At 34.3% G+C, this 17490-nt stretch overlaps 2 protein-coding genes and 1 long non-coding RNA gene across 3 annotated transcripts; 2 read left to right on the top strand and 1 right to left on the bottom strand.

Moving 5' to 3' along the window:
- Window positions 1-4684: 4684 nt before the first annotated feature.
- On the bottom strand, window positions 4685-10508 carry LOC130934591 (plastoglobule-localized metallopeptidase 48, chloroplastic-like). Its single transcript, XM_057864150.1, is given in 8 exon segments — window positions 4685-4844; window positions 4972-5197; window positions 5570-5608; window positions 5611-5659; window positions 6458-6637; window positions 7273-7340; window positions 8896-8934; window positions 10487-10508. Coding segments are annotated over 7 exon segments (498 nt in total). The 3' UTR covers window positions 4685-4844; window positions 4972-5096.
- On the top strand, window positions 10507-11265 carry LOC130934590 (uncharacterized). Its single transcript, XM_057864149.1, has one exon. The coding sequence runs from the start codon at window positions 10507-10509 to the stop codon at window positions 11263-11265; it is 759 nt and encodes a 252-aa protein (XP_057720132.1).
- Window positions 11266-12066: 801 nt separating this feature from the next.
- LOC130933362 (uncharacterized) lies at window positions 12067-15476 on the top strand. The gene is made up of 3 exons (XR_009067686.1): window positions 12067-13844; window positions 13947-14034; window positions 14608-15476. It is a non-coding gene; the product is annotated as an uncharacterized LOC130933362 (long non-coding RNA).
- The last annotated feature ends 2014 nt before the right edge of the window (window positions 15477-17490 follow it).

The raw sequence follows: 17490 nt of genomic DNA, 5'->3' as shown, positions 1-17490 counted from the left end.
GAATTTGATGTTGAGGAGGGTGCACAACTTCCAAAGCATGTCATGAATGAAGAACTGGAAAACATGGATTCAATCATTGAAGGATTTTTATCCACAATTGAATCCTCTCCCATTGGACATGAAATAGAGGCCAAAAAAGAAGATACACAACCTCTCATACCCTTGGTAAGCAATGAAGAAGAAATTGAATTAGAAGAAAGCTACCAAGAGGAAGAGGTTGAAGTTGACGAAGCTTGCCAAGAGGTGAAAGTAGTCAAGGAAGACCACAAGGGAGTGAGGCATACATTGTCAAAGCCGTTGGAAATAACCCTTCCTAACTCACCATCCAACACAATATTCAAGTGGGTAAAATTCTTATCCCTAAGCTTTACTTTTTCGCTTGAATATGGTTTGCTTGAGACGGATGATCAACTTAGGGCTCTTTGTGGAATTAAGAGCAAGAGAGAAATGGTTAGTGGTTGGAAATACAAGCCTAGGTTCATTATGGTTGAGAGGTCAAAGTTTAATTACAAAGGTTGGAGGCATGCTACATTGAACGGGTCTAGGAAGATAGTTTGGTGCCTAAAGGAGAATTCTAAGGTTATGCCATCCGATTGGAACAATAATTATCAACTTGAAAATGGGTGTAGAAACAAAGTTTGGGATCCCGACATACATGAGGATCAATTTTGGGAGCCCTTAGCTTGTGTGGAACTCCATCAAAACTTGGACTTATTAATTTTGAACTTTAGAGCTTATTGGAAGTCCAAGCATTGGTGGGAGTTCAAGGATGAGTACAAGTACAAGCCACTATGACAAGGAGCTTCCCAACTGTCCAACTTAAAGACAATAAATAAAAGTACTAGATGGGAGACACCCACCATGGTAACATCCTTTCATTTTTTTCTTTTGTTTATATTGCTAATAAGTTGAATTTTCATTTTGAGTTAGGCTTATTTAGTTTAAGTTGTGATTTAGCTTGTTTAATAGTATTTGACATTGTTTTGGTAGCTTGTTAATTTCTCATTAAACTTTTGAAAAAAAAAAGCATCCCACGCGTGTGCGTGAGCGACGCATACGCATCGCTGGGATGATGTTGCTGCATCGTACAAAAGCCAGAGAGTTGTGATGGAACCATGCAAGTGCTGTGCGAGGAGCATGAGAAGTCTCCACGTATACGTGTGACTGACGCGTACGCGTCACCTTCTCTTTTCTGCATCTCATACGTACGCGTGACTGATGCGTAAGCGTCGCCTCCTACTTCTGCTTTCCACGCGTGTACGTGGACAACGCATCCACGTCGCTTCTCTTCTCCCATTTCTTTCTTCTTTCTTCTCTCCTTCTTCTTTCTTTCTACCCTTTTTCTTCTTCATTCCTTTAACTTCTCATCTTTATTCTCTTTCATTTTCTTTTGTCTATTGCATTTGCATACTTTCATTCATTGCATTTTAACTTTGTGCTTGTTCTTATTTTCTTTTCTAAGTTTGCTATTTTTTATTGGTGTTGACTTTTCTTACTCAATTATTGACTATTTCTTGCATTATTTTGGTGCTTCGTGACTTGCTTCATGTTGAATGGGTGATGAAATTTTTAGGTCAATACTTAATCTCTATTGATACTTGCACTCTTTGTGCATTGATATAAAATCACATTGTTTTTCATGACCCACTTTTTCTTACTTATTGTTGTAATTCTTGCACCGTTGATATGCCATTCGCTTATATTATTTTTTCACTTACATGTTGAAGCTACCATGTAGTTGAAAATTCTACTCTTATTTGGCATTAGCTCCATCTATATTTTGTTTGCTTTCATATCTTTATTTTTGGGCTTAATCCTATTTTTTTTTCTCTCCTTTCAGGCTGCCAGCAAGAGGGCAAAGGAAAAACTTCTACATGGGGTGACAAACAAATTCCTCCGCACAATCTTTTGAAAGACCTCATCAGTTGTAGCAACTCTAATCCACTTTGTTCATCTTTGAATGCACCAAGGACGGTGCAATCTTTAAGTGTGGGGAGGTCGAGGACCGACTTCCGTGGGTAACTACTTCCTTTTCTAACACCAATTCTTAATCTTCTTTGTTAGCTAGTTGTTGCATTGCATGATAGACTGCATTATAGTTAGAGTTTGTGCATACTTTACTACTTCCTTTTTGTTAGGACTACTTGGTTGAAGTGATGATTTTTTTCCTAAGAAACTCTTTTAGTACATCTCACTAATGTGAATTAACATTTTTGAACTTGCTTGAAGAAATTTATTTTGGAACATGGTTTTAGAGCTAGAACACACAAGCTTAGTGAGATTTTGAGCCTATTGATCGGTTGCATCTTATCAACCAATATTTTGTTTTGGTGTGTGTTGTTCTCTCTAAAATTGTGATCTTTGGCTTGCTTGATTCTATATTTTCATTGTTTGATGTATGCATGTACTTATGTGATTGAGGCCTTTGTTTCACTAAGCTCACACACCCAAATGACCTTACCTTTTCATCATCCTTTGTAAACCAATGTTGAGCCTATTTTATCCCATTTGTTTTTTATTTTAACACATCACTAACTCTAAGCGAAAAACAATGAATGTCCTTAATTTGAATCCTTAGTTAGCTTAGACTAGTGAGAGTGTGCATGATTTAAGTGTGGGGAAATTGGGTTTGGGAACATTTGGTTTGGAAATTGGGTATTGTATATTTTTGTGAAATGTGAAAAAGATAGTTGAGCATATATTCATGCATTCAATACCTTAATCATATGTATTGATCTCTCGCATATATGTTATCCACCACATATATAAAAAGAATAAAAAAAAGGAAAAAAACAAAAAAAAAAGAAAAAAAATAATAAAAAGGGGACAAAATGCCCCAAAGTAAATAGTAGTAGCAATGCATATGTATTGTACTCAAATTTGGGATGCATAAATTTGTGGAAAGATAGTCAATGGGTAGTTAGGTTTTGCATTGTAATTACATGGAGTATCTTAGGTTAGGTGGGAAGTTTAGGTTAATCAAGGATTCAGATTTTAGTCCACTTAACAAAATACATTCCTACCTTGACCCTAACCCTATTACAACCCTTGAAAAGACCTTTTGATATGTGTATTCATGCATTAAATTTATGTTGATTGGTAGAGCTTACCTCAATCAGAATTGTGCTCACACTGGCTTTGTCCAAAAGCTGAAAAATTAGGCAACTTGATGTAAATAATGCCTTTCTACATGGTGACTTGGCCGAGGATGTCTACATGAAACAGCCAAAGGGTTATGAAGTTGGTGATGGCAGCTTAGTATGCAAGCTCATAAAGGCTTTCTATGGCTTAAAACAGGCACCAAGGATCTGGTATCACAAGCTGTCCACAACCTTGCAACACTTAGGTTTAATGCCACAAAATCTGATGTGTCTATCTTCATTAGATTTAGGCATAACTCAGTGGTGATTGCGTTGGTATATGTAGATGATATACTCATCACAGGGGACTCTGATGAAGTAGTTTCTCAGGTAATTCAGCAGTTGAACAATCGGTTTGCACTAAAAGACATGGGTGAACTACATTATTTTCTTGGTGTTCAAGTCACTAAAACTACTGGGGGTGGTCTAATACTCTCACAAGATAAGTACGTCAAAGACTTACTCAAGAAGGCTGATATGAAAAATTGCAAACCATGTCAGACTCCTTTGCCTTCTTCAGTAAAGTTCTCTGCATTTGGTGGTTCAGTGTTCAAAAACCGAAAGCTATATAGGTCAGTGATGGGTAGCCTGCAGTACCTAACCATCACTCGACCAGAATAATCCTATAGTGTTGGCAAAGTACCTCAGTTCATGCAAACACCTTTAGATGAGCATTGGAAGCTAGTAAAAAGGATGCTTAGATATGTAAGTGGTACAACAAGTTTTGGGTTACACTTGCATAAAACTACCATCCACAACATTAGAGCCTACAGTGACTCTGATTGGGGAGGAGATTCGGATGACAGAAAATTCACTGGAGGCTTCTGTGTTTTTCTTGGAGAAAATTTAGTTTTCTGGAGTTCAAAGAAGCAAGGTGCTATTGCCAGATCTAGCACTGAAGCTGAAGATAGAGCTATGGCTGATCTTGTGGCTGAATTAATCTGGATCAAGAATCTCATGATTGAGCTTCGTGCCAAACTCCCAACACCCCTTTTAATGTTCTGTGATAATCTAAGTGCTGTATGCTTGCTGCCAACCCAATTCTGCACTCAAAGTTTAAGCACTTTGAAACTAATTTGCACTTTGTTCGAGACTATGTGTCCAAACAGGTGGTTCAAGTTAGTCATGTCCTTGGTACAGTACAACTAGCTGATGTGTTGACAAAGCCCTTGCCAAGTGCTGCGTTTCTAGAATTCAGGTCTAAGCTAATGGTGGAAGACTTGAAGAAGCTCAATGTTACTAGACTCAATCAAGAAGAGTCAAGGGAGAAAGCAGTCAGGGAGCATCCTGAAAACTCAAAAAAGAATGATGAAGCAACAGCAGAGAGACCAATTAGCAGGGGTCATGATGGAGCTATTCAGTTAACAAGTCTGAAGCAATAACAGAAAGACCAATCAGCAGGGGTCATGATAGAGTTAAGTTAGCCAAGTGAAGTTAGCTAGTGCTGTTAGTAAACACAGTTAGTTAGACATTACTGTTAGAGTTAGTTTTTGTAATTGCAGCACGTGTTAGAAGTTAGTTATGACAGCTAGATTTACCCTTTGTATATATAGTTAAGTCCCAAGCCAAAAATTCATGCTTGGTGATTTACTGTTCACAAAATCCAAATCAATACAGCTTTAGTTTTCTCTCCTTCTCTCTGCTTTCTCTGATTCTGCACTCTCAGTCTTCCTTTCCTTTTTCCTCTTCTTTTTGATTGAAAGTCTGGTACCATTACAATTATTAAAACAACACATATTTTAAATACTTTATATTTTTATATCAATAAAATACCAAAATATCATTAAAATTAATCTAAAAATACTTTATATTTTATATATATATTACGTACCCGTATCTTATAAGAATGTTAAATTCGTGTGTCAGCATATTCCATGTAGTGTCGGTGTCCATGTCCGTAGAACCAATATATATATATATATAGATGATGATGTTTGCCAATAGAATACCTTAGTCCTAAGCAACAAGTAGAGCTGCTCGATCACAAGTCAACTCAGCAGCTCGTATCCACCAGAATAACTGTTCCTCCATAGTCCGAGCTATCATACCTCCAATGCCTACAACAAAGGACGAGCTTGAAAGTAGGCATCATATTCAATGTTTCATGATTGTTAACTTATTACTCAATTGGAAAAAAGAATGTCACATGGATTTTTTACCCTACTTCATTTAGGACGCGTTGGACTACTCGTGTCTCCCCAACTTTTATCATCTGACACAGTTAACTACTTGACCGGAAGATATAAAATAATTTGGGATTAGAAACTAGAAAAATGTTGGGGGGTACTCCAAATTCTCCAATGAGTTCAAATTCTACTAATATTTATGACAAATCAGTGTATAAACAATATAAATAATATATAATACATGTGTTTGTTCTTGTGTATCACAATTTATCAAAAACTGAAACAAGAGACTGTTTCACATACCAGGTACAATATAAGCTCCGAGGGTTAGAATACTTGCAGCCACACTCCATGATCACATTTTAGGTGACCCAACTCATGAGCCAAAACAGCCTGTTGAAATAAGCTGATGGCGAGTTAATAGCATTTTTTGAACCACAACATCGGAAAAGATTGAAAAGCATAATTTTAACATTTTTGATCAAGCATAATGGAAAAGAAGAAATATATTATCATGTAAAACACAAACCCTTGAAGTATAACTTCCTACTACATCCCGTTACTACTCATAAGTCATAGCCCACATAGATTAAGGAGAAGAATTTCACGGATGCTACACTAGTTAATAAAATTGGCAAAATAGCTTTTACAATAGAAGATGCATGCAAAGATAATTTAGGTGAGTTTGACTGGCTAATGCTGGTGCAAAGGTTGAGTAGGACTTCAATGTTCTAAACCTTTCTTTAACAAGCTTTTGCAATTTCCATCATTCTATGTTACTACATGTCATTTCTAATTTTCAGGTTTGCCTGCTTAGTTCATGTGATGTATAGTTCAGCAGGTACTTAGAGGTTAAATCTGTCTCCCCTTTTTCCAAGTTATTTCTCTTATGTTCTGTTCTAGAAAAAGTCCTCTTTAGTTCCTAGATATTAATGTTGCAATATGAGTCCAGGTGACAACTTTGTAATTGATGTAATGAATAGTTCATTGAAGAGCTTGGAAGGTGAACTATGGGAGAAACTGTGGTGGATTGAAAGGTCAAAGCATCTTGCTTTTCTACTTTTCATGATCGATATGAAAATCAATTAACTTTACTTTGTAACTAGCATATTTATTTATTCATTTTCAATGAATATAAATGTAAAGAAAAAAAGATGTGAAAAAAAAAAGAAAAAAAATATATAATATAACCTGCAACTCTGCTCTTGTCAAGAGCTCCAAAAGGCTAGTGTGAATAACAACAAATGGTCGTTTGCCACTTATAGCTAGTGTGTATGCATTCGGCACAGGACTTTGACGAACATATAGATCAGGGGCATCAACATTTAATATTTGTGCAGCTTCAACCATCAAGTGGTGAAGATCAGGAAGCTGACATAACAAGAGATATTGTTAGTTATTCAACTTTTAATAACAACTTTGCTGGCAGCATAATTGAAATTACTTCTTGGTCCAAGTTGCATAATAAAAATAGAACTCCTTATAACAAGTATATTATGTCATGCAGCCATACTCTGCAAATTCATAACTATCATATGTTAAATGCAGAAACTTCATTGCTCCTATACTTAACCGAAATTATCATTCCTAAGTTGGTAATTGCAAGAGGAACTAGTTAAATTGTTTCAAGAATGGTTACACAAATGTGCTTGCATATCCATATACAAGCATAGAATTAATGGAATGAACACTGGCTCTTCAGTTGTGAGGAAGAAAAGTAATGGAGTTCATGCAAAATAATTCACCGCTGTGGCAACATGCATGTGATTTTTATGTACAAGGCCATTAGCGAAGTTGTGCTGTGTGTATACATGCTTGTACATTTGCATCTTTGTTTGTTTTCCTTTTGCATAAACTAATTGTGTGTTACCACAAAACCTAGCATTTCCACTGAGATCAAGCACCATAGAGCATGTATATTTTATCTAATATATTGCCTTCCAACCAAGTGTGTTTACTGAGTACAAGCTGAACAAAATGTTTGTTTTTCTAAGTGTTTGGGATACCTGATTTTTGGAAACAAGGACAGATGTCCCTATATTCTCTAGGAGCATGACCTGCTCTGCGACACTTCCTGCAATTCATTTTAGGGGAACCGTGTTATTGAACATTCTAAGATGTCATTGAATATAAGGAACTTGCGTGAAACAAAAAGCAATGTCTTTTGAGAGCATCATATACAGATGGCCATTAGGATCTGAAAAGCATGTATAAATTCATAATTAGTACAGCAAAAAGTGGTTGGCTTTGGTGCCAGGTGAGCCCAGTAATTCATCATTGATCAAATCAACAACAACATAACTATGCCTTTCAGATGCAATCATGCACACATGGGGAGTCCTTGCTGTTAGAGATAAACAAAACTAGTATTGTATTCCATCTAAGAAGCAACTCAAGCCTAGATCACCCAATGTTAATGGTTCTGCAAAAAGTGAAAATTTTTGGTGGGTATCCGTGCATGGAAATATTGAGAATGACGTTTTCTACCAACTAGAACAGTTTAGCCAATGACAATTGCATAAGGGGAAAGATTTATAGCCTTGAATCTTGCCCTTAGGCATCATTTGGTAAAACTGTTTTGAGAGGTGCTTTGTATTTGTAAATAAAAAAAAAAATTACGTGCTTGTACTTGTAGTTTTAAAAAATTAAGGATGTTTTTGAGAATAAATTGATTTGTGTTTATCAAAATAAAAATCTAATATAATCTCATATTAATAAATATTCAAATTTACCGTTAGTTATATTATTAATGTGAAATTTCATTCACGATAAAAGATTCTCCTACTACTTATGTCTATCATAATCATTTTAAATTTTAAAACTATTTTATCAAATACAATTGTTGTTGTTTCGGGATTTTCTTTGGTAGGTATCGGAATTTTCCACGCTCCCTTTCGAGACCCCAAAAATTGAACAAATTCCTTTTTCTTAGGAATACATACAAGATTCGTCACCACAATAGAGATAACCCCGCTGTTAACTACTTCAATTTTATAGTAAAATACATGCCCTACAAAAAAAAAAAATAAAATTTATAACTTGCTATCTTCTTGCCTAACAGACAAAGATTTATCTCCATAGAAAGGATACTTTCTAAAAATAATTTTTAGTTTGGTTTACCAAAAACTGGTATTACAGGTTTTAGAAAACTATTGGTCAAAAACCAACTTTGATAAGCTATTTGTGAAAAGGAAAAAGCAAGCTTAAATATAGACAATTTGAACCATTCAGGGAAGGATTTATACGGGGGAACAAGTTTTATCCAATGGCCCAACTACATGAGGCAGAAAACTTGTGAGGGTCGTGTGATTTTGTATATACATCTTATGCCATATATCAGTTACATGAGTTGTGCCGGTGAGATGCACACGGCTAGTGTTTGTCAGCTTAGTGTATGAGGTAGAAGTGAGTATATATATATATATATATATATATAGAGAGAGAGAGAGAGAGAGAGAGAAATCATGTAAACAAAGCATTCTAAGGGGAACACAGCTTGCAATAGAGGAATACAAAGATTCATGAAAATTCAAAAGCTTAATCAACAGAATCAATGAAATACAACACTAAACTGCATCACTTAGGATCCCAATTCACAAGGGATACTTCAATTTTAATATTATTATTACCTAGAAGTGCTTTCCCCAATTCATTTAATCCTGGAATCGCTCAGCGTGTTCTGGAGATTGAAAGCAAAACAATAAATCAGTCGATTGGATTTGTGTACTTCTACAAATCAAACATCCAATTTTTGTACCTCTAATAAATCGAACGGTCTAATTTCTACTTCTCTAATTAAATGGCTCTACATTTAATAATAACACCTTAACAATCCATATTTTAAAAAAATATCATTACTACTTCAATATTAAAAATAAAAAATTCTTTTTTTATTTCCCTTTTCAAATAATATTTTGAGGTATTTTAAACGAACAATTTTAATAGGAGAAATATTAAGAAATTAATATTTTTAATATAAAATAAAAATAATAAAAAATATTGATCATCTAAAATTTCTTTTTTAATAAAGTTAGTGTTGATTTTTTTTTCTTTTGTATCGTCCAAAATAGAAAAATTAGATAAAAAATATTTTTAAAATTAATTATCAAATTAATTATTATATATTTGTATATATTTATATATATATTGATTTATGTATTTTTTAATTAAATAATTAATAATTAAAATAATCAAATTTATTTGTAATAATATAAAAAATTATGAGATGCTAAATCGTATTTTTCTATGCTAACAGGGATTGATTTTTGATAGATGTAATGTTATCCTAAAAAATTCAAGTTAATTGAATTGAAATGGATTAGCGGTATATATTTGTATTTTGAATATTTTGATAATCGAGGATAAGTAGAGAAGTCCATTACAAAAAACATTGTTTAAAAAAGAATAGGAGCAAACAAAAATTAATTGAAGAGTGTTTATCATGAGATTTGAAGCAAGTGATTAGGGATTATGAAGTATTTAAACAGAATATGTTTGAACTCTTTTTACAGGGATCGAAAATCTTCTAAGTATGCCTGTGCTTACTAAATTTCTATAAAATGAAAGATCGTCCAAATTATAAATTAGGATTCAAGTATTCAACCACTTGATAATAATTTTGTACATAATCTTTGTAAATCAATTTATTTCTTTTGTCTAATCAATTTATCAATCTATTTATAACTACTCCAAGAAAGAAAACACATTAATTCAAATAATTGGCAGTTATTTTGATTTTTAAATAAAATAAATATTAATTATTTTTTATAAATAATGATCGATATATTTTTTTTCTTACTTATCTCAAACAATTAGTTTCAGTGAGTTAGTAAAAAAATAAAATAAGATTGAATTTAACAAAAATAATAAATTTTAATTTTTAATTTTTAAATTATGAATGATAATCCAAGAAAATAAAAGTAGTTAGAAAATCATATAAAATAATTATCCTAAAAGATTATTATCCTAATTAAACTAAAAAAGATAGTTTGGTCAATTAATATACAATTAAGATCCAATTACCTTCCCTCTCTTAAAGTAATGTCACTTTGTAAAAAAAAAAATTAGTATCCAATTGAGATTCAGTACCAAATTTTACTAGGAACTCTTGTTTATATATACAAGTAAGCAGAAAGCAACAAGATTAATTCTCAGTTTGATTCTTATTTCTATTAGAGAAAGTTTCTTATATTTCTGATAAACGAACTTGAAGCATCAAACCAGTTCTCAATTTCATCATCATGACGTCGCCATTTGGTTTTTCCTGGGAAGTGTCATCTCCCTCATTGTTGCAAGAACAGGAGGAAGATTTGCAACTTTATCTAACTCTCATCGGAGATAAAATAGCAGATTACTTCATTCTCAAGGTACGAGTTAGGCATCAAAGGTGCTGGACTACTCATCCTCAACAACCACAATCACATTATCCAGTGTTAGGAGCCACTGATACGTTTGCATGTCACAGCTCAATTCTAATGCAAGCGCAAGAATTCCTTCAAAACGGTTCATCACACATGCAATTGCATTTTCCTGATGATGTTATACCAAATGTCTTGATTCATCACATGATGCCAGATGTCATCTCCTACGCGGAAACCATAATTCAAACTCGTCGTCCCGGATTCCTCTACGAAAGACCTGATTTTCGTTTGTTCAGTTTGAATTTGGACATCATTATCCAGAATTCGTTAGAGTTTGTTGATGACTACGGCGACATTATCACCGACTTCATCATTGAAGAGTCCATGGGAAATACTAATATTAAGATGGTTCCTACTTCGAAGAGTGCCATTGATTCTCTTGAGGAAGTGAAGCTTGAAAAGAATAACAATGCAACAGAGAGGTGCAGTATTTGTCTATCTGAATTTGATTACGGTGATGATGCAGAACAAGTTTTATCAATGCCTTGTAAGCATGTGTATCATCAAGAATGCATCATCCGCTGGCTCAAGACTAGTCATTTATGCCCTTTATGTCGCTATCCGATGCCAACAAATTAAATCGTCAAAAATGTAAATAAAAATTGAAATTAGTTACTTGATTCTTTTGTGTAGTTTGGTTCTAGTTCATAATGTGAATAGTATTTGCATTTAATCATGAAAAAAAATTAGTTAGTTGATTCTGTGTAATTTGGCTGTAATTCATCATGTGAATAAAATTATGCATTTTGTGTGGAGTTCTCTTTCCCAATTTTTTTTCTTTTTTATATTGTTTTCTGTTTTAATTTTCTAAGCAGCTTTATTGAAAAAGAAAAACCTTATTTTTGTTTGTTAAAGAAAGAAAGGATTCGGAATTAGAAGAAGAATTCCTTTTTGGACAGAATAGAATAAGAATTTACGCTGTTGAACATAATGTGGAAAAATTATAAAAGCCATAAGGGAAATAGGGAATGAGGAGGTGTGGCACAAGGTGCTTTGTCAAGGGATGAGGAGCAGATGCTTCGTATTCTGGCGGTCTGGGTGAGGGTTTGCGATGTGATTTTTTTTTTTTTTAAAACTTTTGCCTTTTGTGTGAATGCGGGAGAGGATTCTTGTTATCTGCGTGTTTCTGGGCAGATGTTTCGTGTTCTGGCCTTGAGTTTCTTGATTTGAAATGGGTAAGACAGCACTCACAATCTTCGTTAAATTTGGATGTGCCGTGTGTCTTCACAATTATCTGTTAAGTTGCCAGTTGGCACTAGATATTGGCCGAATGTAAAGTTTTGACTTTTGACTCATACAAAACTAACGAGTTGAAGCCAAATAACATGCATATATATGTATGAAAAGAATCAGTGAAAGTACACTTAGCTTGGTTGAATGGTTACTTCATTCTTCTGTGTCGGGAATTGAATTCCGCCTTCTGCACGAAGCACCTGATCGGTCGGGAATTGAATTCCGCAACAACCTTGCTTTGCTGCCGGCGGTGGTGGATAACTTGGGAAACTCGAGTCTCTGATCACCAACCACCTTTCTTCGAATGTTGCCGCAAAACTGCACGTCTCGCTCAAACACCGCTTTCCCCGTTCACTCTTCTCAACCATTCCACTTCCGCCGCCAACTCCTCCCAGTCTCTCTCTCCTCGCCGACCAATGCACCACAATACACCATCTAAAACAAGTCCTCGCCCAGATGATCCTCACCGCCCGCATCCGCCACGACCATTCGCCGCCAGCCGCCTCCTCTCCTCCTTTGCCCTCTCCCGCTTCGCCGATCTCACCGTCGCTTCTAGGATCTTTTCCTCCCTCCCATACTCACCCAACACCTTCATGTGGAACACCCTCATCCGCGCTCACGCCTCTAGCCCCAATTCCCATCACTCTCTCTGCCTTCACGTCTCCATGAGGAAGCTGGGCGATATTCCTTAAAGCCTGCTCTAACATTCCTCCCTGCCAGCCTGTACCCAGGTTCACACACACGTGCAGAAATTCGGGATGTGGTTTGATTCCCACGTGGCCAATGGTTTGGTCAGGTGTTACTCTGTTGTGATTTTGCCCGTGCACGCCTTATGTTCGATGAAATGCCGGCCAGGAGTTTGAGTCATTGGACGACGATGGTTTGTGGGTATGCTCAGAATCAATGTTATGACGAGGCTTTGGGGCTTTTTAATGAGATGATTGGAGATGGATTGGAGCCCAATGCTGCCATGCTGGCTTCGGTGTTATCGGCTTGCGCTCGGGCGGGGTATCTTGAGCTTGGGCAGAGGATTCATGAGTTCATGAAGGTGAAGAGGTTTGAAGGAAGTGATTCTTGGGACGGCGTTGGTTTACATGTATGCGGAGAATGGGGAGATTTTTATGGCTCGGAAGTTGTTTGATGAAATGATTGAGAGAAATGTTGCTACTTGGAATGTGATGATCTCTGGGTTGGCTGCTCAGGCACATGTTGAAGATGCTCTTGGTCTCTTTGAGAAGCTGAAGGAGGAGCAACTTGTCATCCCCAACAATTAACTTTCTTAGGGGGTTTGTCGGCTTGTTGCCATGCTGGCTTGATTGATGTTGGTCGTGAGATCTTTTATTCGATGAAAAATGTGTATGGGTTGACCAGAAGATTGAACATTATGGGTGCATGGTGGATCTTCTTGGGAAAGAGGGTAAGTTAGTAGAGGCAGAGGAACTGGTAAAAGGAATGCCTTGGAAGCCTGATATTGTTATTTTAGGAGCTTTGTTGGCAGCTTGCAAAAATAATAGAAATACTAAGGTTGCTAAAAGAGTCGTAAAAGAAATTCTTACTCTGGAACCTCATAATCATGGTGTTCATGTTGCGGCTCCTGTTTATTGGCTTACAAGCAAAACATTAACTAATGGAGGTTGCAGTTGTGGCCTCACATATTCAATGGTTGACACGCCACTGACAGACGACTACGGAAAAAATGGACCGTAAAGCTACGCAGATGAGCATGTAAGGAACTGGACAGAGGCAGGGGATGCAAACCATGTGATTTGTGGTAGTTATGGCTATAGGTGCTAACTTTTCATAACAATTTAAGGGGAAAAAAAAGGAAAGAATCGCCACTGATTCTTGTAGGAAGGAGGAAATTATAATATTCAAGATTGCGCATCTGGTAACCTGCAAAGATGCAGGAAGTGATTCCTAACCGTGTAAGTTGTAACCATCTGCAGTGATTTTTTAAGTGCCTGAGTTTGTTAGTGTTTTCCTTTTATACTAGTTCTATTAACTTCCTTTATGTGATAATTCTTCAGACCATTCAGCAGCCCAAAAATAAAACTAGTCTTCCGACATTGACAAGACAGATAGAAAAAGCAAAGATTCAGTTTGGAAGGGTGAGAGGTAATTATAACACTGTTACTTCTATGAAATTCTCAAGGGAGGTATATTACCATGATGACTGGAAATTAAAACATTTTTATCCAGTTCACCTAAATTAGATTTTTGTTTTTAATCCCACACATTTCATAATGTTTGTAATGATAAAATTGTTAATTAAATTAGTAGTTATTTGTTTTCAAAAATTAATGGTGTTGAAATAATAAAATTACTAATTCCAACCAATCTGCTATTGGTTGCCGGTTCTCAACAATCTTCCTTGATCAGATAGATACCCAGAAAAATAAAAAACAAAAGATAAAAAGAGTAAAGAAGCAAAGTAGAAAGATGATAAAAGCGATGACCGCTACATAAAACATAATAACTCCTATAAGCAGTTCTGTTCTAACACTGATGTTGCATATTAATTTCACGCAAGAAAGATGCTGAAACATGAACCGTTTCTATAGTATTCAGAAAGATATAATGCCGTTGAATACTAAGATATTGTATATAATCAACCGTTTTTGATATTGAATATTTCCCTCTCAAAATTATTATTGATGGATACTAAGATACATGATCGCTCGATTTCAGACATGATTGGCGTGTTTAAATGTTAATCTTTCTGGAACTGTAGAAGCTGCGAATGTGAGACACTGAATCAACTGGGGGGTCTGACTCATCATCAGCAGAAGGTTCATTTGCAAGGAAAGCATGAGGAGCTATTGGTTCATTTGCGAAAAATGCAGGAGATGGGGTTGGGGCTATTTCCCTGTTTGCATGCAAATCATGAGATGGGACTACAGGCTCACTTGCAAGCACAATATGAGGAGTTATAGGCTCATTTGTAGGAGCATGGGATGGGGTTGGGGTCATTGACCTGCTTTGAGGAAAATCATGAGATGGTGTTATAGGCTCTTTTGCAGGGGAAGGAGATTGTGTCGGGGTTATTGCCTCAATTTCAGGCAAATCATGAGATGGTGTTATAGGTTCAGAACTTGCAGGAAAAGCTTGAGATGGAGTTGGGGCTATTGGTTTATTTTCTTGGAATGCATGAGATGGAGATATTGGCTCAGTTGCTAATTCAATGGCTGAAACACCACTCAGGGAAATGACTAGGGGCAAAAGAAAAAGCAAAGCCATGGTAGAAAAAGAAGGGGGAATACAAAGAATACAAAGCCTTGTGAATTTTTGGCTTCTTTGTGGCTGTGGCCTGTAGGATGCTCATCCCACCCTTCAGAGGAATCTATTTATAAGCTAACCCTCACTACCCATGTATGCAGAATGCAGTGATGTTACATGTGACCAAAGGATTTCTTTTCTTGGGGGTGGTCATTTTCCAATTCTGCAATAGTGCGAGCTGTTTGTACATCAAACTGCTCTCTCTCTGGTTATTTCTCATTTGTTTCGTTATATACTATGACAGTAATTTTGATAATTCGATGTTGTAAAATATTTTATATATAATTTAATAGCATCTATTTTTTTCTGATTATTTCATACGGATAATATAAAAAGTTATTATTTTTATTAATATAATATTATATTATTAGATATACCTGTAAAATTATTTTATATGGATAGTACATTAAAATTAAATTCTTTTATATTACAGAATAAAAATGTTATGTGTAGACTATAAATTAATCATTAAATTAACTATTAGGTATTTGTACATAAATACATATTATTTTAAAATTTTTTATTTTAAATACCGTTATATATAAAATTTAAGAGCATATCAATACTTTTATATCCTATTTATGATTTATAATTTAAAGAGAGACAAACAAAGATGACTAAAAGGAAGGTATTTATTTCTATTGGAAATAAATTAATAAACACATAGAGATTAATATATTTATTTCTATTATTATATTATCTTTGTTCTCATTGAAATTTATGTTAAAAAAATTATATGATTAAATTTAACATAAAACAATATTTATCTTATTATAAGTATCAAAAATAAAAATAAATAAATAAACAAATTCAACATTAATAAATATTGATATATAATATATTTTTTAAAACTAACCAAACTTAATTAATTACTAACCTAAAATTTAATTGTCTAAACATAAGTGAAATTATAAGTTTTTTTTTCAAAAATTTGTTAAGATAAAAAAGAATATTATCTACCTATTAATATTCTTTGAATTGTTAATATATCAAATTAATTTTAAAAACATATATAAAATACAATATTTAATTATTTTAAAATAAAGAGAAGAAACTTTTTAAACATATCGGATCTTGACTATATTTTAGATGTAGTGTCTTCGTCCTGCATCCTCGCATATATTTCGGATGCACTGCTCCATATTAGAATATAAGCATATCTCAGACGCAGTGCATCCGAGATGCGCTCATGCTCATATCTCATGTGCATCCGAGATATGACTCTCAGACTTTGTATCACAAAGCGAAATCAGTACACCCGAGATATATTTATTTTTTAGTTTTTCTCGTTCTATCCGAGATGTGAATAAAAATATATTTTGATAAATACTTACACGTTTATTTAAATCGGTAAATATTATATTTTTTAATTTAAATAAAAAAATTTGTTATTTTACTCACTCTTAATGTATATTTTGTATGCTAATATAAATGATTATCTTGGTAATTAATTTTTTGTGTACAAGTACGGTTAATTTTAGAATTTTAATAAATTTATAATTTAATATATTTGAATATAAATATAAATTATAGAATAAACATTCAAATTAGCTCCCAATGAATTTCAAATTGTACATTTTGGTATCTAATACATTTTTATTACTCTAACATTTATCGGACAGATTGATCCTTAGGTAGTTTTTAATAAAACTTTTAATATATATATTAGATAAATAAGTTTTAACAAATTTTATTTAAGATAATTAAATTTTAAAACTTATTATTATGAGACAAATTAGTTTTCTTTCAAATTGATACGGAACGTAACCTAGGATAAGATGGAAGATCAAAGAAAGGGACTCCTCTACCTCAATTTGATTTCCTGATGCAACAGTTAAGAGAATCACTCTACCTCACCTGTTCACACCCAAGTTTCTCAAAGAAACTCAAAGAAAATTTCATTCATCAAATTAAGAAAAAAAATGGCTACCAGGTTTTAGAGGGTTTTTATACCTCTTAAATTTAAATCCCTTACTCATAAGTTCACTAGAATAAAATATGGGCCAAATCATAATTGGGCCTAAAACAAACAAATAACAAAAAAAATAAAATAAACATAGAATAAATTCTAAGAAGGTGATGTCTCTTTTAATCCATCTTGACTAATGAGAGTCTTCAATGCATCTTGTAAAATAGTAAGACGTGTGACTTTTGATAATCGTTAATCATTCTCTTGTCTAATTCTTGATGCATCTCCTGAACACATGATTTAGCCATGTTTGCAAAACCTTCTTTTACTCTCTTGGTTGTTGCTCTTGTAATTGGACCAATTGGCATATGACAGTTCTCAGTTTG

This window comes from Arachis stenosperma, chromosome 6, assembly GCF_014773155.1.
Source record: "Arachis stenosperma cultivar V10309 chromosome 6, arast.V10309.gnm1.PFL2, whole genome shotgun sequence".
In the NCBI taxonomy this organism is placed as follows: domain Eukaryota; kingdom Viridiplantae; phylum Streptophyta; class Magnoliopsida; order Fabales; family Fabaceae; genus Arachis; species Arachis stenosperma.
This window is presented reverse-complemented; position numbering and strand designations above follow the sequence as displayed.